Source organism: Budorcas taxicolor, chromosome 18 (genome assembly GCF_023091745.1).
Source record: "Budorcas taxicolor isolate Tak-1 chromosome 18, Takin1.1, whole genome shotgun sequence".
NCBI lineage: Eukaryota > Metazoa > Chordata > Mammalia > Artiodactyla > Bovidae > Budorcas > Budorcas taxicolor.
In genome coordinates this window covers 44,597,976-44,621,401 of record NC_068927.1, presented here as the reverse complement: position 1 = coordinate 44,621,401, position 23,426 = coordinate 44,597,976, and the positions used below count along the sequence as shown (strand labels likewise).

The 23,426-nt window shown below is 47.5% G+C and overlaps 1 protein-coding gene across 1 annotated transcript in view; it reads left to right on the top strand.

Annotated features, from left to right (window-relative positions):
• Window positions 1–23,426, top strand: part of ANKRD27 (ankyrin repeat domain 27) — a 59,701-nt gene that overhangs the window by 3,149 nt on the left and 33,126 nt on the right. The window contains exons 2-11 of the mRNA XM_052655374.1: window positions 7,565–7,696; window positions 15,993–16,103; window positions 17,984–18,140; window positions 18,855–19,009; window positions 19,470–19,529; window positions 20,469–20,522; window positions 20,624–20,689; window positions 20,777–20,853; window positions 21,676–21,797; window positions 22,868–22,946. Of these exons, the coding sequence (XP_052511334.1) occupies window positions 7,595–7,696; window positions 15,993–16,103; window positions 17,984–18,140; window positions 18,855–19,009; window positions 19,470–19,529; window positions 20,469–20,522; window positions 20,624–20,689; window positions 20,777–20,853; window positions 21,676–21,797; window positions 22,868–22,946 (983 nt within the window). The 5' untranslated portion in view covers window positions 7,565–7,594. The remainder of the gene's footprint in view (window positions 1–7,564; window positions 7,697–15,992; window positions 16,104–17,983; window positions 18,141–18,854; window positions 19,010–19,469; window positions 19,530–20,468; window positions 20,523–20,623; window positions 20,690–20,776; window positions 20,854–21,675; window positions 21,798–22,867; window positions 22,947–23,426) is intronic.

The window sequence follows — 23,426 nt, the reverse complement described above, 5'->3', positions numbered from 1 at the left end:
CTTCCAGCCCTCTTCCAGCCCTGAGGCCTTCTCTCCTACTGTGAGGCTCCATATTCCAGCCAGCTCTGTGCTTAGCCTGCTCTGAGCACATTTGGTTTTGGCTTTTTGCCGACACTTGCCGGACCAGCCCCTCATCCTCCCCTGCATGTGGGTGGTGGATTTCCAGTTCCTAGGAGAGATAATCCCTCCCTGGGAGCTTGATCTTCCTCTAACACCTCGCTGTCATTTTGTTCAAGTGGACCAGCAGTTACTGCACGTCTGCAGGGAGCCAGGCAGCCAGCCTTCAAAGTGCTTTGAGAAGCATATGGACAGGAGCGTAGACATTACAGAAGGACACAGGCGGCTGTAATACCACACGTTACATCATCAAATTGCTTCCACTTGGTGTTAAGCAGAGATGCATAGGAAGTTTTCCCTCTCTGCCTTTTCCTTCTGAGTCACACATTAAGCCTGCTGGAGAATATTGCTCATCAGTTGGAAGATACGCCTGGTCAGGATCTATGGTCAGGGCCTTGGCGGGGCAGGAGCAGCCACAGCAGTGAGATTTCGGCAGGGAGTGCATCTCTGGGAGGTGCAGACTTTCCTGGGCTGGCTTCTGCTGAGCCAGGCTGCACACTATCATCAGATGGTCCCCGACAACACAGACTCATCCGGGCCGGCAGGACGGTTGAAGACCACAAAACCACGGGTGTGCACACCACCTCCTAAAATGCCCAGCACTGGTCTGAGGCCTTGTTTGACTCTCCTTTCCAAAATAACCTCAAATAATTCATGTGCAAAGGGTATTTGGTACCTCTGACTAACTTCACTGGATTTTCTGTAAATCTTTTCATCATTTGCACTTAAGAAAGGGTAGAATTTTGTGTGTGTGTTTTTAAGGAGTTTTATATGAGGTTTCAAACCTCTTTCCCTCACATGTGGTTTTAAAATACAAAACCAATTCTTGCAAGTAAACTTGTCAGATTATTTTAAAGCACATACCCCTGTATAAGAATTCAGCTCTGGCACTAAGCATTATTACATAGTAGTATTTTTATTTATTTATTTGGCTGTGCCAAGTCTGAGTTGTGGCACACGGGATCTTCTGTCTTTGTTGTGGCATGCAGGAGTTTTTAGTTGTGTTGTGTGGGAGCTATTAATAGTTCCCCGACCAGGGATCTAACCTGGGCCCCCTGCATTGAGTGTGCAGAGCCTTAGCTACCAGACCGCCAGGGAAGTCCCTGATTATTACATATTTTTAACACTGGGGCAGAAAGGTCAAGGACAGAGCTGGACAGAGCTCTCTGTGTCCCTGCTGCTGGACAGGATTCAGTCATTGGCAACCAGGAGACTGATGTCCAAGAGCAGGCATATGACTTGGACTGAAAAACAGCCAGCTCCATCCCGTTCACCAGCAGTGGGTGCTGAGAGTCTTTTGTGTTTTCCGTCCATCCATTTGAACCCAGCATTTTGGTGTGACATTCAGGGCCCTTCCCTTCCCTTGCTGCCCCTCTCTGACCTGCCCTGTCTGGATTCTTATTATTTCTCAGAGCTTATTTTCACAACTAGTCAAGCAGAGTTTATCCTTGCGTTTATTCCTGTGCTCCCCAGGAACGTGTTCCTGCCTCCTGGTGGCTTTGGCCCCGCCGTAGTCCCTGCCAAGGATGCCTTCCACATGCCCCAGCCCAGCCCCATCCCCGGTACTCCTTTCTCCTTACCTTTCCTGGCACTGTCCTGTCTCTAGGTCTTCTTGCTTCCCAGTGAGGTGGTTCGTCCTCCGTCAGAGCCCACGCTTGTCAGGTCTGTCTCCTAGGCGCGGCTGTTGGTGCTCCGCCAGCATCCTGTCTGGATGTCGGGATGTCAGTGTCCCTTCTCAGTTTTAGTCTGACCTTGTCTCATCCTGTTTCTCATGGGGTTTATATCTAAGGCATCTTTACTTTTGTGCTCCGCCGTGTAGAACCAGCTGTGTCCGGAACCAGCACAGAACTTTGTTTTCTTGTGACTGTGCCCCAGCCAAATTATATTATCCAGTTGTTCTGGTAGAGACTCATAAAAGGATTATCCGGGCTCCAGTAATGGTTGCCTTCAACGATTCAAATACCTAAATGGTTGCAGAGCTGGGGCCTGCGAAGGGATTATATGTAGCCATTTTCATGCTAGGCTCTTCTCCCTAAGAGGATTTGCAGGGAGCTCAGGGGACTTCTTCAGGCAGTCCTCAGGAGGGCCTGCAGCCAAGACAGCCCAGGCTGGACCAGACTGAGGGGACCTGATGCGGAGCCTGTTTGGCTGCCTGTCACGGGGACTTCTATAAGGGAAATGCATTGTGGAGTCTGTGTCTCCGTGGCTTGTGTGCTATATCCCCTAGGCATAACTATTTTTACATGATGAATGCAGTGGTCAAAGGGATGAGTGTTAGAATAAGTTCTGACATCCCTCTAACCTCGAGTTGGACAACTGACCCTCAGTTTCTTCATCTGCGACATGGGGCAAATGATACTGTGGTTATTGTGAGCATTAGTTGTATTTAGTTACCTATAGTTATTGTGAGCATTCAAATGGGATGAGAATGTGTAGAAGTTATCACAGTGTCTAGACCAAGGATGCTTTCAAATAAATGGTGGCTGTTTTTAACATTAGACTTTAGGGATAGAATTCATAATGCACTTAGGCATAGTGTTCTAGTGTTTCCCCAAAGAGGTGTTTTGGAATACTGTTACATAATGAGAAAGTAATTCAGCTTTTCACTTATATTTCATTCATCTGATTGTATCAAGGATAAAATTACTTGACACCCTTTACTGTTGCTAATTTTCTCTTTTTAATGAAAAGAAGAGGCTCAAAGAACCTTTGGCAGGCAGTGGTATCTAGCCAGGTTTAAATAATGTCAATTGGCTTTATTATTTTTAATTATAAGATTATCTGAATGGGAAGTGATGCTGGTTTTCCATTTAAAGTAGTGATAGGGTTCTTTTAAAAATAAATTTTAAATGGGAGTAGTCTTGCCTGGCAAATCCCATGGACGGAGGAGCCTGGTAGGCTGCAGTCCATGGGGTCGCTGGGAGTTGGATACGACTGAGCGACTTCACTTTCACTTTTCCCTTTCATGCATTGGAGAAGGAAATGGCAACCCACTCCAGTGTTCTTGCCTGGAGAATCCCAGGGACGGGGGAGCCTGGTGAGCTGCCGTCTCTGGGGTCGCAAAGAATCGGACATGACTGAAGCGACTTAGCAGCAGCAGCAGCAGATGTTTAAAGGAAAATGTCAAACATTAACAATAGAGCCGTTATGTACAACTGTGCAGGTTATATATTGCACAAGTGTCCTGCCCCGGGGGAGAAGAGCTGTTGGCCAGCTAGGCTGGTGTGTAGCCTATGAGCTGCTTACTAAGCCATGTGCTCTGGCACAGGGCTGTACCTACGGGGAAGATGGGGTGCCTTTTTGTAATCCTCACGAAAGCACCATGTGGGCTGGCAGAAAGTGACAGTACATTGGTGTGTAGAGTGGCAAAAATAGTGACGGGAACATGTCAGTGGAAATCCCGTAAGACAAGTATTCATTTTCTCCATTGTTCAACCTGAGGTGGAGGCTCAGAGAGGTGAAATGACATGGCCAAAACTCTGATTCCTTTCCTGTGCCCATTTTTCATACTCCTGTCTCATACTTCAGTTAAAAACCACACTGATATATGGTAAGGAGAGTAGACCGGGCGTATTGGAAGCCCCATTCACAATAGGAGCAAGTCTATACAGAATATATAAATACTGTCTAATAGAAGTTATACATGATCTACGATCTTTTAAAAAAAACTAAATCTTGGCTGCTCTGTGTCTTCATTGCTGTGCACAGGCTCTCTCTAGTTGCGGTGAGTGGGGGCTACTCTTTCATTGTGGGGCATGGGCTTCTCACTGTGGTGGCTTCTCTTGTCGCAGCGCACAGGCCCTAGAGTGTGCAGGTTTCGGTACTGGTGGCACACAGGCTCAGTAGTTGCTGCTTGTGAGCTCTAGTGCACAGGCTCAGTAGTTGTGGCGCTCGTGCTTAGTTGCCCTGTGGCGTGTGGAATCCTCCTGGACCAGATATCAAATCCACATCCTCTGCAGGTGGATTCCTAACCAGTGGACCACCAGGGATGTCCATGATCTGTGATCAAATGGAGAAAATTTAATTGGCAGACATAAAAGAGGATGAAAGTAGAAGACATACCATGCTCATGGAGAATGATTCATTATTATAAAGATGTTGACTCTCTAGTCTATAAATTTAGTGGTTACAATAAAAATCCCAATAGAAATCTTATGGAATTGATAGACTGACTCTAGTTCATGTGATATTGTAAAGAATTAGGTATAACCAAACAACTTTGGAGAACAGGGGGAGAAGTCTTCCTCTGTGAGATGTCAAGGCTTATGATGAAGGCATAGTTATGCAAATTAATGTGGTCTGATCCTTTCCTAAAGTAATTACCACTAGCTACATGTGAACTTCCCCGGTGGCTCAGATGGTAAAGCGTCTGCCTACAATGCGGGAGACCTGGGTTCGATCCCTGGGTTGGGAAGATCTCCTGGAGAAGGAAATGGCAACCCACTCCAGTATTCTTGCTTGGAATATCCCACGGATGCAGGAAGGCTACAGTCCATGGGGTCGCAAAGAGTTGGACACGACTGAGCGACATTTTTACTTTTTACATGTGGATATTAAGTATTTGAAATGAGGCTAGTATGAACTGCAGAATACACATCAGATTTTGAAGACTCCATAGACATAAAAAGAATGTAAAATATGTCAACAATTTTAAAGCATTGTTCACATGTTGGAAATATATTGTGCCTATATTAAAAGTAATTTCACTTTTAAAAATATGACTACTAGAAAAATTTAAATAATATATGTAATTATGCATAATGTATATACAGTTACATTTCTCACATAAATCTGTTGGATGGCACTGGTCAAGACCACTGAAACAGAGTAAAGCCCAGAAATAGGGCAAACATACATGGGAAGTTGGAATTTGACAAAGGTAGCATTATCAGCTGGTGTGAAAGGGATACAATATATAAAAGACAATGATGGAACAGTTGGCTTATGCTGTGGACTGAATGTTTGTCTCTCGCTGTTCCACACCCTCCCCCCACCCCGAACCACCCCAAATTCATATGTTGAATCCTTAATCCTAAATGTGATGGTATTTGGAGATGGAGCTTTGAGATCTAATTGGGGTTAGGTTAGGCCATGAAGGTGGGGCCCTCATGATGGGATTAGTGGCCTTATAAAAGGCTGAAGTGACAGGAGAACTCTTTCTCTACCATGTGAGGATATAGTGAGAAGGTGGCCAACCCATACAATCCAAGACGTGGACCCTCACCAAGAACCAGATCTACTATGCTAGCACCTTGATTTTTGACCTGCAGCCTCCAGAACTGTGAGGAATAAAATGTTTGTTCTTTAAGCCCCCTCAGTCTATCGTATTTTGTGATAAGACCCTGACCAAACTAAGATTACCTTCAGAAAAAAATTAGATGCCCAATTTATAGCATATATAAAAGTAAAGATGAATTCCAGAAAGTGAAAACCTTTAAGAGTCTTGGAAATTACAGGGACTATTTTTGTGGCCTTGGAGTTGGAAAGGATGTGGTTTCAGGTAGCCTTTGCTGCATAACCAGCCGGCCCCCAGATTCATGACTTACAGCTGCTACAGTTTATTGTTCCTTACAGTTCTGTGGGCCGGCAAGGTGGGGCTTCTGCTAGTCTCACCGGGGCTCACTTGTGTGGTTGCACCCAGCCAGTGGGCCGGCTATGCTCACTGGACCGCCTCTCTCTCCCTCCATGGGCTTCCATCCCATGGGCTTCTCTATTGCATGGCGACCACGTGGTGCCGAATGAATGAAAGTGAAACCTGCAAGGTCTCTTGAGGCTGACACTCAGAATCACAGAACATCAATTCTCTGTGTGTGGTTGGCTAAAGCAAACCACAGCGATGGCTCAAATTTGAGAGATGGGGAAATAGACTCCACCTTCTCATAGGGGGAATGGTGAAATTTACAAGGGGGCATGCCAAGATGATAAGATTTCTTTAGCTCCCAAGACCACTGACCAGTAAGGCAAAGATGGACAAGTTCAACTACATTAAAAATCAAACACTTTTATTTCTGAAAACACTCATTTGGAAAAATGAAGAGACAAGTCACAGATCAGGAGAAGATATTTGCAACATCTTTTAGTATCCAGATGTCGAGAGAGCTACCAATTGTAAAGAAAAGGGCAAACAACCCATTAGAAGAGTGGCCAAAAAACATGGTGATTTATAGCATGTAAAGAAGTGATAATCAACTTCATTAAAGAAATGAAAATTAGAAACAGAAAAATAGCTATTTTATACCCAGACTGGCATAAATGAGCTGGTCTGCCAACTCCAAGAAGCACTGGCTAGGGTGTGATAGGAGGAAGGGGAGTGCTCACGGACTTTGCAGGGAGGTCGCAAGCGGTCCAATGTTGTCAGCGCGTGCTGAAGGTGTAGGCGTAGGCAGTGCCTCACCTGGTGACATTCCTGGAACACATGAGAGTGTAAGAGTGTTTGTGTCAGCATTATTTGCAACGCTGAAAGTGTGGAACCAACGTTAAGTGTAGGATATTAGATGAATTGTGTCATGTCCACTTCATACAGTACAGCAGAAATTAGTAAATTAATAGGAGCTGTATGGATCAGCGCTGACAGAACTTGGAAACATAATGTTGATGGAAAAGATGGAAAAGTATGTGTTCCAGACTACTTACAGTGTGATACCATTTATGTAGATTTTGAAGCCCATAAAGTGAGATTTTATATTATTTATGAATACATGAGTTTTAAAGGAGTAGAAATGTCAGCAAGAAGGATATAGAAACAGCTTTAAGATAGTGGTTGTCTCTGAATAGGGAGGAGAGGATGGGAGGAAGGGGGCAGATAGGGGAACCAGTCTACTCTGATATACTTTATTTCTGAAAAGGAAATCTGAGGCAAATATGGCAATGTGGTAAGATTTGGTAATCCTGGTGGTGGCGGTGGTTTAGTCGCTAAGTCATGTCTAACCCTTGTGACCCCATGGGCTGTAGCCCACTAGGCTCCTCTGTCAGTGGGATTCTCCAGGTAAGAATGCTGGAGTGGGTTGCCATTTCCTCCTCCAGGGGATCTTCCCAGTCCAGGTATCAGACCCTGGTCTCCTGCATTGCAGGCGGATTCTTTACTGACTGGTCTATCTTGGGTGGTAGGTTAGCATTATTACTCTACTTTTCTGTTATGCTTAAAATATTTCATTAAAAACCTGCATATCTTTAAAATATCATAATTTGGGTCATGTAGGATGTTCTAAAAATAGCTGTTGTTACTTTTGTAATGACTTGACGCTAACAAGATTTTCTGACCATGATTTATACGTTTAACCAGTAAGAAAAGTCATCCTGGAACTTGTGGGTTCTCTTTGATTTTTCCTGACAGTGTGTTAGGTCTGTAGAGTAATGCATGTCAGGGACGCTTTTTGGACACTGCTAATCAGATGTGCCACACCAGTCTGAAGGTGGTCGTTTACTGCTGTTTCCTCTCTCGTCCCAGGAGACTCGCTCTGCCCCACCTGAAGTCCATATGGCTCTGTATGATGAGGACCTCCTGAAAAATCCCTTCTACCTGGCTCTTCAAAAGTGGCGTCCTGACTTGTGCAACAAGGTGGCCCAAGCTCATGGCATTGTAAGTGCATCGATCCCGAGGGTGGTCCTTCTCTGCTGGGCGAAATACGGTAGACTTCAGTTAAATTTAGCAGGAGTCAGGTATAGAACTCAGTGCAGCAAGTCCCAGACCATGCTTGGCATGTGGACGAGCAGAGAGGAACCGCCCTGAGCAGCTTCCTCCATGCAGCCTCCTGAGACTGCTCCAGCCCGGGCGTAATCTTTTCTCTGAACTCTCAGCCCCCATTATCACTGGTCTCATGGTAGTCACCTCTGTTTCTCCTGTTTCCATGTTGACCAGGAGGGCTTCTCCAGGGCAGAAATCATATCCTTCCTTGTCTGTGAGACGGGTGCTCACTCCCGCAGAGTAGGGGAACTTGTGAATGTACAGGTATGTCACCTTCAAAGGCATTTCCTGAAGAGGAGGAGCCGAGAGAAATTTCGTAGTAGAGACCACAACCTCCGTGGTCTCTGAGAAGCCTACAGGGGCAGCCAGGTGACAGGAGCCAGAGAAGAGAGAAACCGTGGTCTGTTGGCGGGGTGTCTGCTGCCTGGAGGGAGGAAGGGCCCGCACTGCAGGCCTTTCTTCTTTCCGAGGTTGGTGAACTTGGCTGACGTCTTACTTACCCACCATGGGATACAGAGAGTTAGCTGGGTGCCTTTGTGCCACCTGCCCATGGCAGGGCCTCTTTTTTTTTTTTTTCAAAATAATTTGTGTTTATCTATTTATTTTTGGCTGCGCTGGGTCTTTGCTGCCGCGAGGGCTTTCCTCTAGTTGCAGCGAGCGGGGGCTACTGTTAGTTGCGGTGCTCGGGCTTCGCATGGCAGTGGCTTCTCCTGTTGCACAGCACGGGCGCTAGGGCACGCGGGCTTCAGTACTTGCTGCACGTGGGCCTCTTCCCTTCCTGCTTGTCCTCTTTTCTTCTCATACTTTTGTTCCTGCTTCTTTTACCCAGAGATGGGGTCTTAGGTGAGTCAGGTGGCCGAGGGTTTGAATCAAAGGAGAAATGAGTTAGCTCAGGTTTCTCTGCAGCCTTAGAACTGACTTTCCCATGCTTAGCCCACCCCTCTGCCATCAGAAGCCTGTTTTTTTTTTTTTTTTTTTTTAACCCCAAGTCCCTTCTGGTTTTTACGATTGGTTTTGTGATTAATATCTCTTTCCCAGAATTTTTTTTTACTTTGGATTTTAGAAGTCATAAACTTCATTATTAAAAAAAAGAAAAAGTTAAGAGAATACAGTTATTTCCAAAGAAGAAAATAAAAATCTCATAAAGCTCACTACAGGTATTCACTGTCGTCCGTTCATTTCACAGCACCTTAAATGCTGCTATGTGTGAGACATTAGGTTTGATGTGGGAGATTCAGCCAAAAATATGAGCAGGCATCATGATCTTTACCCTTATGGATCTCTACCCGAAATTCTAGTGGGACAGACGGTCGCACTCTGGGTTAATATTTAACTAATTACGGTTAAGTGTCACAGAGAAAAGGCCCAGACATCATGTTACCTGAGAGGGCCTGACCCAACTGGGGAAATATTTCCTTCCCATCTTTGTTCTATGGTATTTTAAAAAGAAATACTGTCTAGATAAGAGTGTATTATCACAGGTAACTTTCTCTTTTTAAAAGCGCCGTACTGCAGACTGCTGTTAATCTCTCAGGAAGCCTGAGATGGGGGACCTGTCTCGCTCGTCACTGTCACCCAGGCTCCCTGTCACCCAGGAGGTGCTTTTGCAGCTGCCAGCTCAAAATCCCACTCAAGCTCACTTTAGCAAAAGGGGAATTTGGAATAAGAACTTTAGCATCTCGGTCACCTTCGTCTCCAGTACATCGAGGAATAGGACATGCTTCTTCTTCTTCTTTTTAATTTTATTTTTTAGGCTGGGAGGTGTGCATGTGAGATCTTAGTTCCTTGGCCAGGGATCAAATTCGTGTCCCCTGCATTGGGAACATAGAGTCTCAACCACTGGCCCACCAGGAAAGTCCCGGGAGATACTTCTTAAGTTGCCATCCTGAGATCCCAAGGGTGCCCTAGGCGTCTTACTCCAGCTCCCGCTGAGATCCACAAGGGCCTGTGTGGGGCCCACATTCAGTAGACTCGAGACTCAGTGAGGTCAGCTCCTCAGGAAAGGGCAACTGTGAGAAGGAGCCGGCTGCTGCTGTCCTGTTCAGCCAGGCCAGGTGTTGATAACCAGCTCCTGCCACCTGTTGGCCTTGTGATGGAGTCTCGGCTCATCTAACCTGTCCTATTGCTCTTTCTGGGTCTGTTGGTTGAGTGTAAAAAGTAGAATATCCCAATGACCTCTAGAAGAGCACTCATCCTTTCTGCCATCTCTGAGGGACCCACATGGCCTCTGCAGGTGAATGCTATGTTTCCTTCCACGGGCTTGGTCACTGGGCTGAGTTTGTGCTAAGTCACTTTAGTCATGTCCAACTCTTTGCTGCCCTGTGGACTGTAGCCTGCCAGGCTCCTCTGTTCATGGGATTCTCCAGGCAAGAACACTGGAGTGGGTTGCTATGCCCTCCTCCAGGGCATCTTCCTGACCCAGGAATCGAACCCACACCCCTTAAGTCTCCTGCATTGGCAGGTGAGTTCTTTACCACTCGCACCCGACCTGGGAAGCCTGGACTGAGTTTGGTGGCCCCTGAATCTGCCCTGGGGATTAGGGTCCTTTACTGGGCTCTAAAAATGTGAAGTCACCACTTTTTATTTACTTTTTTATTTGGCTACATTGGGTCTTCTCCATAGCATATGGGGTCTTAGCTCCCTAACCAGGGATCAAACCCATGTCCCCTGCATTGCAAGGTGGACTCTTAACCGCTGGCCCTAAGGAAAGTCCTGAAGTCACCACTTTTGAACTTGTGTCTCCCAGGGTTAAATGCCCTTTACCTCCCCTTCTGCAAATGGAGCCAGCAGGCCCCCTCACACGGCAGCTGAGGGTGCAGGCTGGCTGTTCCCCTCACCTGTCCCAGCCCCTCCTCAAGTTTGACTTCATTCCCGAACCTTCCTTTGATGGGGCTGCCCTGTGTCCAGGAATGGACCCCCTGCTACCATTTGCTCTTTGACTGGACAGTGGAACCCCATCTCCTAAAGTTCCTTCCCATTCTGATTCCAGAGACTTGTGACGCCCACACACTCTGTCACAGTCACCTTGTTCTTGTAACCGTCCAGTTGTTATGCAATGAGTTTTCTTCAGAGCAGCTGCGTAGGCCTCGTGCACCCCGGGGCTGTTGTTCTTGGGGCATTGAGCAAAAGTTCTCCAGATTTCCCTGGTGGCCCGGGTGGGTGGGTCCATTTGCCTGTAGGAAAAACAACAATGGCGAAAGGAGATGATATGTGGTCCTTTTATCATGGCCCTATAATTATGGGTGTAATTATGGGGTATGCAGACTTCTGAAGGCTCACCTGGGAACCTAGCATCGTGACTTCTAAGTTCCAGGGAACTGACTTTCAAGAACATGCTTATATAGCCCAGCTAAGGGCGCTGAAATTCATATTCCAGTTCTTGGAATTTGCTTAGTAGAACTTCATCTGACAAACACCGAGTATCTCCTGTACTCTCAGACGCCACACTGGGTTTGCAGGGTTACATGGAGGAATGGGGGACACGACATGCCTTCAGGGATTTCCACAAACAGGTCATATGTAGGCCAGAGGGTTGAGTATTAGGACAGAAGTCGTCATGTGCTCCTGTGGAGTAGCTGACCAGGCAGGGGGAAGTCAGGAGGGTACCCTGGTGTGAAAGTGAAAGTGAAGTCGCTCAGCCATTTCTAACTCTTTGTGACCCCATGGACTGTAGCCTACCAGGCTCCTCTGTCCATGGGATTTTCCAGGCAAGGGTACTGGAGTGGGTTGCCATTTCTGTCTCCAGGGGATCTTCCCAACCCAGGGATCGAACCCGGGTCTCCCGCATTGTAGACAGACACTTTACCGTCTGACCCACCAGGGAAGCCCTACCCTGGAGTAGGTATGACTCATGCTAATTCTTGCTTTTATGCTTTCTTTTCTTTAATGACTATAATTTTTTTAAAAATTCTTTACAAAGGGGTTATAATAAAAAGTTTTATCGTTAAGCTCTGAACTGAGTCCCTAACTCATGGTCTTCTCGGCAACTCTGAGCTTTGCGTCTTCTATACCAGCTGCTACAGCTCCACAACCTCCGTTCCAGAAATAGTCTGAACCTCCCTGCTGTGAGGGCCCTTGGCACCTGAGCCTGCCTCCCGTGGGCGGCTTCATAGCCACCCACCGCTGATGCTCCTCACACCTGTCTCAGCAGGAACCTGGTGGATGCATGGAGCTGCAGAGAGCCAGCCACTGGCTTCTGCTTGCATTGAAATGCACCAGGCAGCCTTGCCTGCCTGAAAACTTTGGGAGAGTCCTTGACATTGGAGGCTTCCCTGTTCACTCAGCAAGCACTGATTGGTATCTACCGTATGGTGAGCCGTGGGCTTGGTGAGGGGGATTCGGTGCCTCGGGAGCTGGTCACGCCTATCTAAGGAGGCAGAAAAGGTGTGTGTACATAGTGAGGATGCGCAGAGGATGCAGTCACAGTGGTGGTGGGGTGAGCGGTGTGTATCTCTGAAGCACCTTGGAAGCTCCTGGCTGCTCAGAGGCCCCGCCTCGTATGGGACTGTGTGACGCCTGCGTCCACTGAGCTGGAGTGGGGCAATCCCTTGGCCTGCCTTTGGCCACCTAAATCCCTTAGGCCTGGGTCATGCTGTCGTCTTGCCTGGGGCCAACCCTCTCATCTCCAAGATCTTCTTTTTGTGTTCAGGTTGCAGTGAGGCCATCTAGGAGCCTTGAGGCTGTTTCTTGATTCTCATAACGGAGGGCCTTTTGTTTTTTTAAGCTGCACTTTCGTTAACATTTTAAAGTTATGATTGTCTCCCGTTTTGCTCTCTCTCCTCATCTGGTACCACCAAGCTCATCTCAGGGCCTTTGCACATGCTTTCTTCTGACAGAAGCGTTCTTCCCTGGACTTCCCTGGTGGTGCAGTGTGAAGACTCTGAGCTTCCACTGAAGGGGACCTGGGTATGATCCCTGGTCTGGGAACTAGGATCGTGCACGCTGTGTAGCGTGCCCCCTTCAGAAGAAGTTCTTCCCTTAGATCTTTCCTTGGTGGGTCCTTCTCTCTATCTATTCCTTGCTCAAATGAGGCTTTCTCAGAGAGCCCTCCCCCTTAACAACTTGACCTGAGTTAGCTAACCTTTGCCCCACTCCAGGCATTCTCTGGCTTGATGCCCTGCTTTATTATCTGCATAAAGCTTACTGATATATGGAATTTGTTTTACTGTTAAAAAAAAATCTGTAGCCCCCACTTAGAATATAATGTCCATGAGGACAATTCACCATATCTCCAACAGTGCCCAGTGTCATGAATATTGAATGGAGAAAAAAACCAGGAAAACCAAACTCAAATTTTAATACTTACTTGAATAAAGTTGGCTACCTGAAAATTAAAAAAAAAAAAAAGTTATTATGTTTAATCTCAAACACGAACAAGTGAAAAGAATCATACCATGTGCCCCTGCTCCCATCTCTCAGCTTCCACAGTGCCGGGCTCAGATGCCAGCACTTCTCACTTCGAGCCCTGCTGCCCTCTCCCCTCGGCCAGAGGATCATTTGGAAACAAATTCCAGAAAATTATATAAGGTAGTCATACTGGTATCCCACTCCAGTACTCTTGCCTGGAGAATCCCATGGATGGAGGAGCCTGGAAGGCTGCGGTCCATGGGGTCGCGAACAGTTGGATACGACTGAGCGACTTCACTTTCACGCGTTGGAGGAGGAAATGGCAACCCACTCCAGTGTTCTTGCCTGCAGAATCCCAGGGACGGGGGAGCCTGGTGGGCTGCCGTCTATGGGGTCGCGCAGAGTCGGACACGACTGAAGTGACTTAGCAGCAGCAGCAGTCACATGATTTCATCTGTAAATCTTTAGGAATGTAGTTTTCAGTGATAAGGACTTAAAAAAACCCACAACCTCACGCCATTATCACAGCTCAGAAATTCCTCAGTGACTCTTCAGTGTTGTCGTTCACTGTGCAAATCTCCCACATCATCTCATAATTTTTTGTTTGTTTTCTAGTTGGTTTGTTTAAATCAGAATCCACAGGAGATCCACACATTATTCTGGATTTGATAGGCCTTTGTTTTTTTCAGCTGAAGTTATAGTTCAGTTGAGTTCAGTCGCTCAGTCGTGTCCGACTCTTTGTGACCCCATGAATTGCAGCAGGCCAGGCCTCCCTGTCCATCACCAACTCCCGGAGTTCACTCAGACTCACAGCCGTCAAGTCGGTGATGCTATCCAGCCATCTCAACCTCGGTCGTCCCCTTCTCCTCCTGCCCTCAATCTTTCCCAGCATCGGGGTCTTTCCAAATGAGTCAGCTCTGCGTTATAGCTGACTTCCAATATCGTGTGAGTTTCGGGTGTACAGCAGTGACGCAGTGGTTCAGTTCTTTTTCAGATTCTTCCTCGTTACAGGTTATTACAAGGTACTGAAGATAGTTCCTTGGGCTGTACAGTAGATCTTTGTTGCTGGGTATGCCTTTTAAGTCATTCTGTTTTCTCCTAATGTTATTGAGCTAAACTTTTAGAATAATTAAACTGTACCTACTTAGTGTGTAAAGTTGATCCATATGGACACATCTACAGGCTTGTGAGGCCATCACCGCAGTCATAAGTGTTGTCTTATTGTGTTTTTAATTTAAAAAATTCAATTCAAGTAATAACTCTTGGTGCTTTTTCAGTTGCACTGGGTTTCTGTTGCAGTGCACACGCTTTCCCTAGGTGCAGTTTGCGAGAGCAGGGGCTCTGGAGCATGCAGGCTCATTAGTTGTGGCACGAGAGGGCTTAGTTGCCCCATGGCATGTGGGGTTTTAGTTCCCTGACCAGGGCTTGAACCCACGTCCCCTGCGTCGGTAAGGCAGGTTCTTAACCATTAGACCACCAGAGAAGTCCCTTACGTTTCTTTTTAGCTATATTCCTTTCTTTCCTCATTTTTCTTCTTTCCTTGAAATTCATGTATCCAGGTCAGTTATCCTGTAGGCTTTCCTACCTTCTGGCTTTTGCCAGTTGCAGTCCTGTGTTGGTGTTCACCAGAGTCCTCTGGTCTCTGTATTTCCTGAACTTGGTAGCTAAGTCTAGCTCTGGGTCTGATTCAGTCTTGATTTTTTGCAGAGGGGCAAGGCCACTTCATACACAGTGGGATCTTTGATCAGCGAGGGCCTCCCTTTCCTGCTCTGAGGACTTGGTGTGCCCCTGTCCCTCGTGGGGAGAGGGGCTGTGCTGCTCTTTCTGACCTACTAGGGAAGCTCCTGATGACAGCTGCTCTCAAAGGCCCCAGAGTTTCATGATGTCTTTGCAGAGGGAACTCCAGCAGGGACTGGGCTGTGTTCCCAGCACTGGCCTCCAGGAGGCCTCAGGACAGGGCAGTGATGGGTGTGGGAGGCAGGAGTTTAAGGCACAGCTCTGCCGCTCTCTCTGTACCCTAGGACAAGTTGCTGAACTCCCTTGAGCCTTAGATTCCTTGTCTGTACAATGGGGCCAGTGCAGAAGCCCCTTGCCTTGTTCCAGCTGCTTCAGGAGCTGGGGCCCTGGTCAGGGGCCCACCTGGTCAACCACCTTGGTCGTCTCCTTCCAGGTGCACTTGAGAGCCTCCTCTTAAATGAGTCCCCGGGCCACGCACAGATCCTTGTGGATGCCAGGGCGCCTTCCTTCGCTGGGCCGAGCAGAGAGGCTGGTATCAGGTCAACGTGGTGGCCACGGGGGGACCAAAATTCACGTTTCAGGTTGAACCTGCTTCAAAGACAGAGTCTGGTACCCGAAATATCCCTGGTGGAGGTGGCAGCCTGAGCTAGGAGACTGTATTTCTGTGGCTGGGACAACCAACTGTGATCACAATTGGGCTTAAAAAAAGCATAGAAAAAAGATGGGAAGGAAACTGTCTTCAGTGGGCCATGGATTACGTGTCATCTTTTAGTTTCACTTTTCTGTACCCTGCAAACCTTTCTTCACTGTTTCTGAGCCTGCTGAGGACAAAGCAGGCCCCTGAGGTAGCTGTGGGGAGGGGCCCAGCGGGGTGGGACCTGAGATCCTGGATGGATGAGACGTGTCCCACTCCCTCGCCAGGGTGGGCCTTGGCTTCCATCACGGCAACAAGAGATTAGCTGCTGCTGCTTTGACCAGTAGCCCCAGGGGTTGTCTGCCTGCAGGTCCCCACTGCAGTTCCAGCTGGAGCATCTTTGGATACATCCTGTTCTGCTGAAGTTGTAAACAACACATCTGTTTAGTATTCACCTTAATCTTTTTTTTCCAGGTGTTAGTACCCTGCAAAGGAAGCCTGTCAACCAGAATTCAGTCTTCTTGTCATTTTGAGTCCTATATTTTGATTCCAGTGGAAGAACACTTTCAGACCTTAGATGGAAAGGTATTCTTTCATTTCCTATGGGTCACCTAGGACCACTCACTCAGCATCTGAGAGTTGGGGAAGGGGGTGGAATCCTGCTGCTTACCCTCTCTTGTCCGTGTTACCTGGTGGCTTTGACACCACAACATCCCTGCTGCCTTTGAGTGAAGAGGAGCTGGCCGTGGAGAGCAGGGTCCTGGCTGTGGCCTGGAGTTGGAGGTGGTGCTGGTCACATCTCCCTTAGCCCATGGAGCTTCTGCCAGGGAACTGGGGAGTCACTGGGACACCTCCTCAGAGAGGCCCTGTCAGAGCAAGCTGTTTATCCCTGTGCCCTTGGGATCAGAGATGAATTTCTAATTTTTTAAGAAACCTGTAGGACGAGATGGTCAGATGGCATCACCGACACAATGGACATGAGTTTGAACAAACTCCAGGAGATAGTGAAGGACAGGGAAGCCTGGCGAGCTGCAGTCCGTGGGGTCGCAGAGTCGGACACGACTTAGTGACTGAACAACAACAATGACATAGGAAGTTTTAACCTATAGAAAGTTCCAGTGATGCACAGAGAGCATTCACATAGCTTTCTCTCCAGACTGGTCAGCTGTTAGCATTTTGGCCACATCTGTTTCCTCTCCCCACCCCCATCTATCTATCCATCTGTTAACACACACACATATTGTTACTTTTTTCTGAACCTTTTTCAGAAAAGAGTTAGAGTAAGTTGCAGACACCGTGTCCCTTGGCTTCAAAACAAAGTGTATCTCTTCTGTAATGCAGCACAGTGATCATACTCAGAAGATTTCACATTGGCAGAATACTCTTCTCCAACATACTGTCCTTAAATAAACTGTGCTAATTGTAATACCCTTTTAGAGCAAAAAAAAAAGATCTTTTTTTAAGATCCAGGCTCATGTCTGGGATCATGCAGCATATTCAGTTTTTGTCTTTTTAGTTTCTTTCTTTTGGAACAGTTCTCGGTCTGTCTTTAATGACATTGACATTTTTGTCTTCCTTTGTAAACTCTCCCTCAGTGTGGGTTTCTTTGATGTTTGCCTTGGTTAGATCACAGTTAAGCATTTTCAGTTAGAATGCCTACTGGAGGGTGTTTTATCTCAGTACTTTGGGTCAGGAGCTATGTGACATCTGTCTGTCTCATGGTTGATGTTAACTTTGGGGTAGGCATTTTCTTGTGTGTGTGTTTTTTTTTAAGTGGAAGCAGATAGTTTCTGAGAGGGGTAAGTTCCGTCCCTGGTCAGAAATGGCTGTGGTCCCCAGCCTCCCCACAGTCAGCAGTGGGGGCCCAGGCTGGTGTAGCCGGGGCTTGTGGGTGCTTGGGGTGGGACAGGAGCTGGGTGCCGTGTGCCAGCCTGGAAGAGGGGAGTGTGCAGTCCTGTGGCCCCCGAGCAGGCTGCTCTGTTTTCCTGCAGGGTTCTGCTCACCACAGCTGCGCATCTGTTTACTTATTCACTTCCTGGGACCCAAATCTACCAGGAGAACAGAAGCACCAGGCTCACTGTGGCTGGTCTTCCCCGGGCACCCCAGCCACGGCCAGAGTGATGAGTTGAGGGGTGCCGCGAGCATCCTCCGACCTGTCTGGGTTACAGCATCTGGGTCATTCTGATCTCTTACTCAGAGAGGAGAACCTTCTTTTTCCAGAGAATACAGGCTTGCTTCTTCTCTAGGGAACGGCTTAATGCTTTTCTGTTGTGACATATGAAATTGGTCAGGGTATCATGTAGCCACCATAACAGGGTGAACAAGGAGGAAAGAAGAAGATTGAAGTATTGGTGCCCTCCTGAAAACCACACTGGGGAAGAGGTGGGTGGGCGGGCAGGGTGAAGCGCCTGATGGTGGCCAGGCTGAGAGGGGCTGCTGGTGCAGTGACCTGTCTCTTGTTCTAGGATGTCTTTATCCAAGGAAACAGGATTAAACTAGGAGCTGGTTTCGCCTGTCTTCTCTCAGTGCCCATTCTTTTTGAAGAAACTTTCTACAATGAGAAAGAAGAAAGTTTCAGCATACTGTGCATAGCCCATCCTTTGGAAAAGAGAGAGAGTTCAGGTATTCTGGGAGAAAACCCCTTTCTCCTGACTGGGAGAAACCTGCTTGTCGAACTTCCTCCTGACACAGTGGTTATGAACATCTCATAAAATATTCAGGAGCCCACTAGAAACCTGCATAACTGCTTACAGAAACTCCCCCGGAACGTAGATCGGAAAGTCATCTTGAGCCAGCGTGACGTGGGTGAAGCCACGTCACGTGCGGCTACATGTGACCTCAGTGGGAGTGCCACTCCCTGGAGCTGTGCAAAACGGCAGCCCTGGCCTTGTCTCTGGGCCTCAGCTTTAGGACTCTCCCTTATGGCATTATTAGTCTCGGAGCCCCACTGCCTTGCTTCTCTGAGATCTCATTGTTTTCAACAGATAATAATTCTTCAGTGCTGCAGGAAAATTGAGAGAATGATGTACCAATTGCTGTCCGAGGTCTTATTGTCAGGAATCAGGGCTCCGTCACCAGAGCCTCCCAGGCCATGCCTGTGATCCCGGAGAATTCAGGTTTTTGTCCCAGGAAAGGGCTTCAAGAGGGCCAGGCTCCCTGGACCCCCACCTGGGCCGCTGTTGGGTGAGATCTTGAAATAAGCTTATCCCTCTCCTCCTGTGGGAGATGGTGACCCAGATGCTGGCGGAGCAGGGCCAAGGGTTGTAGGACTTCTTTTCTTCAGGAAACAGTGATGGCTTCAGCCAGCCTGACCCACTTGTGTCTTTTTTTTTTCAGAAGAGCCTCCGACATCCTCAGATTCTTTTTCCCTGAAAACCATTGAAGATGTGAGAGAATTTTTGGGAAGACACGCAGAGAGATTTGACAGGAACATCGCCTCTTTCCAGCGAACGTTCAGAGAGTGTGAACGAAAGAGCCTCCGTCATCACATAGTCAGTAGCTGAGTCCTGCTTCGCCATAGGCATGCCCTGGCTCAGAGTGCCAGGATCACTCTGCCACTTTGCTGCTGCCTCTGTTGCCAATGTTTTCATATCTGAAGTGAGCATTTAAACGTCCAACAAAATGTTGGATTCTGTTTAAATGTTTCTTGTTACCTAAAAAAGTAATAAAAACAGTAGAAAAGCTGAAAAATTGCAGAGAAGTATCAGAATGAATATTGTTATCATCTGTGTTAACCCTAAGGGGAATTTTTTTTCCTACTCTTAATGCATAGACACCCAAAAAAAATTGGAAAAAAAAAAATCACATACTTAGTTTGATAAGCTTGCATTAGGACTTAGGGCTTTTTGCCCAAGAAATCCATTTTGTGAGATATTCTCTTGGCTCCATCCTGGGTTCAGTGTCGTGGCCTCAGATTCCGAGGATGGCCTCTCTCTGCTCTGTATTCCGCAGGACTCTGTGAACGCTCTCTACACCAAATGCCTCCAGCAGCTGCTGAGGGACTCCCACCTGGTAAGCAGCATGGCCTGCAAAAGAGAGACTTGCCAGAAAGAGAAAGACAAATACCATGCAATGTCACTTGCACGTGGAATCTGAAATATGATATGAACGAATTATCTACGAAACAGAAACAGACTCGCAGACACAGAGGACAGATTTGTGGTTGCCAGGGAGGAGAGGGTTGGGGGGAGGGATGGAGGGGGAGGCTGGGGGAGGTTGGGGGAGGAATGGAGGGGGAGGATGGGGAGGAGATGGAGGGGGAGGCTGTGGGAGGTTGGGGGAGGGATGGAGGGGGCGGATGGGGAGGAGATGGAGGGGGAGGTTGGGGGAGGTTGGGAGAGGGTTGGAGGGAGAGGTTGGGTTAGTAGTTGTAAGCTACTACATATAGAAAGGATAAGCAACAAAGTCCTACTGTGTAGCACAAAGAACTACATTCCATATTCTATGACAGACTTCCCTAGTGGTCCAGTAGCTAAGACTCCATGCTCCCAATGCAGAGGGCCTGGGTTTGATCCCTGATCAGGGAACTAGATCCCACATGCTACAGTTAAGAGTTTACGTGCCACAATTAAAGATCCCAAGTGCCTCAACTAAGACCCTGTGCAGCCAAATAAATACATATAAAAAAAAAATCCTTTGATGAACCATAATGAAAAAGAATATCATGGGAAAGAATGGCTATATAATGGAAAAGAATATAGAAAAGAAAAAATATAGAAAAAAATCTTCTCATAATGGAAAAGAATATAGAAAAAAGAATGTGTGTATATGTATGTATGTATGTATGTATGTATGTATATGTATAACTGAATCACTTTGCTGTCCAGCAGAAATTAATACTGTAAACCAACTATACTTCAATTAAAACAACAAAACCAAAAACAAAACAGAGATTTGTGCTTTGGCCCAGGCCAGTCCACGCTCTGTAACCGCCCTCTCCTTGTCCTCCAGAAGGTGCTTGCCAAGCAGGAGGCCCAGATGAACCTGATGAAGCAGGCGGTAGAGGTAAGGGGCCCGGGAAGTGAGGGGCGAGGAGGGCCTGTGCTGGGGCCTCCTATGCTGCCCACTGTCCCACACACACACTCTTGAACCTGTTGACCTCACAGATGTACGTCCAGCATGACATTTACGACCTGATATTCAAGTACGTGGGGACCATGGAGGCAGCAGAGGTAGGTTCTCCATCATCACCATGCAGAACGGAAGCCCTGTTCTAAGCCTTTTCAGACATTTGAAGCTTCGTTAAAATCTCTCATTAGGATGCTGCCTTTAACAAAATCACGAGGAGCCTTCAAGATCTTCAGCAGAAGGATATCGGTGTGAAACCTGAGTTCAGGTAAGGGTTTACGCTGCAGCATTGGTGTCCTCGGGGGCTGGGCCACTGTGTCCCCTAGAAGCGGGACCCTCAGGAGCAATGTTATCTCTAGTTGACGTGGTTCAGACTGTGGAGCAGGGCATTTATTTGTGACCGAAGATAAAGGCTTAAAGTTGGTAGATGGGTGTTTCAGAGCTGGCACATTCCTGCACTCAACTGCCAGCGTGCCGGTGGGTGGGAGCCAGAGGAGGTGGGTCGTGCACAGCTGGTCTCTGGGTGGGCATGCAGCTCACCCAGGTGGGCCTTGCACACTGACATCTCTTGTCACCTGCTGGTCTGAGGGCCCCCTGCCTTAGGGGCACCGCCTTTTGGTTTTGTTTCTTTTTTTCTTTGACTGCAGCTTGAGGCTTGCAGAATCCCAGTTCCCCGATCAGGGATTGTACCCTCACCCCACCCTGCGGTGGAAGCGTGGAGTCCCATGCCCTGGACTGCCAGAAAATTCTCTGGAGCCCCTCCTTTTGAGTTGTTTCATCAGGATACAAAAGTGTCTAATCTCTTGGTCTAATTTTTTTCCCCCTTTGGCCTATTTCACTCTGAAGCTAAGGATTGTTGATCCCCCCCTCCCCCCTAATTTTCTGGTGCAGCTACATCACCTGACAGTGTGCTTGAGACCTTGAAAGCTGCTGGGTTTTACTGCTGTCTCAGATTACTTCTGAGTGTCTATTTCTGTTTGCCATTACTTATGGTTTGCCATGAGAAATGTAAATCTGAGGTTTGTGATTACCAAGAAGGAGGGCCTTCACACTGTGGTCTTACATGGTCACTTCCCAAATCACTTTGCAGCTTCAACATACCTCGAGCAAAGAGGGAGCTGGCTCAGCTGAACAGGTGCACGTCCCCGCAGCAGAAGCTGGCTTGTTTGCGGAAGGTGGTGCAGCTGATCACCCAGTCTCCCAGCCAGAGAGGTGTGTGCTCAGGGCTGCAAAAGTCCAGATGCAAACATCTGTTGAGGAGCAGTGCCATCTTAAAGGGCCATAGAGATGGGCTGATGTGTAGTGGAGTATTCCCGTGTGAGCACCCCGGAGCCTATTCTGCAGAGTGGGTGCCTAGTAATGGGGGTAGGGGGTAGGGGGGTAGGTTAGGCATCTTTAGGTAAGTAAATGCTGGTGGAGAAGCAGTGGCCTCAAAAACAAGCTAAGCTGGTGATGGGTATAGGGGAGTTCAACTGTTAGGTTGTTCTAATTTTATATATATTTAAATTTTTCCATTATTAAAAGTAAAAACAGAATAAGCTATGAAAAAATTAATGAGAAGGCAAACCTTTGTGGGCCAGTAGGGATGCTCTTCAAAGTGTATTAAATAAAATGAACAGGAGTGTGTACAGTATACTTCCAGGATACTGCACAAAGCAGGTGGCTCTATACCCATATATATATATATATACACACACATACAGACACAGTGGGGTGATCATAGCCTCTCTTGGAATGATACATGGGAAGCAACAGAAGTGGCTTCTGGGGAAGAAGTCTGGGTGGCACGTATGGGAGAGCCATGCATGGTCTGCTCTTTTGCACCGTTTGGAATTTTAAATGTGTGACTGGATTACTTAAACAAAATTTCAATGAGAAATTGCCCGTCAGCCCTGGACGCTGCAGTGTATAAAGTGGAAATGATCTCAGGAGGAAAGAGGCTTCTGGCAGTAATCCTGGCACACCTTCGAGTCATATCCACCATCACCGACTTCCCTGGGCTCTTTCCCTGTCCTGGGATTGCGGGGGACAGGTAGCAAGGGGCGGGGGGTCTGCTTGGAGCGGGCTGTTTTCTGCACATGTTCTCAGGAGGCATTCGTGTCCTCCTGGAGTCTGACATCTGTTCAGGACACTAGAAAGGAAATTGTGCGATTGAATTTCTCCCCCATGTGTCATCTTCCTGGACTGTGGTTTTGTGGGTTGGACGGTGGTGGGGGGTTGATAACGCCTGTCAGTCCATTTGTGTCCCAGGATGGCCCTGAATGTGTGTTTCCCGCTTGCAGTTAACTTGGAGACCATGTGTGCTGATGATCTGCTCTCAGTCCTGTTGTATTTGCTTGTGAAAACAGAGATCCCTAATTGGTAATATATTTTTTTTGTTAAAATAACTTTTTTCAAAATGGCAGCACTGCACTGGGGTGGTTCTGGTGTCACTCTAGGAAGCTGAGTGCCCCGTATGAGCTAGGTACCTGCCCTGCAAGGGGCGTCTGTCATTCCACCTGCAGGTGGGGAAACTGAGGCCCAGAGATCTTATGTTTCTCTCTGGAACATGTAGCTAGTCAGCAGCTGAGAGGCAAGTGAGCTCCAGTTCTGTCTGGCTCCAAAGCCCATCCTTTTCTCATAGAAACCCAAATTCATCATAGAAAAAAATCAGCTTCCTAAAAATTAGCTCATTGCAGGAAAGTAACAAGTGGCTTTACTTTTTTTGCATTTTTTTTTAAAATATTTATTTTGCTGTAGTAGGTCTTAGTTGCAGCATGTGGGATCTAGGTTAGTTCCCTGCCCAGCGATGGAACCCTGGCTACCTGCATTGGAGCAAAGGGTCTTAGCCACTGGACCGCC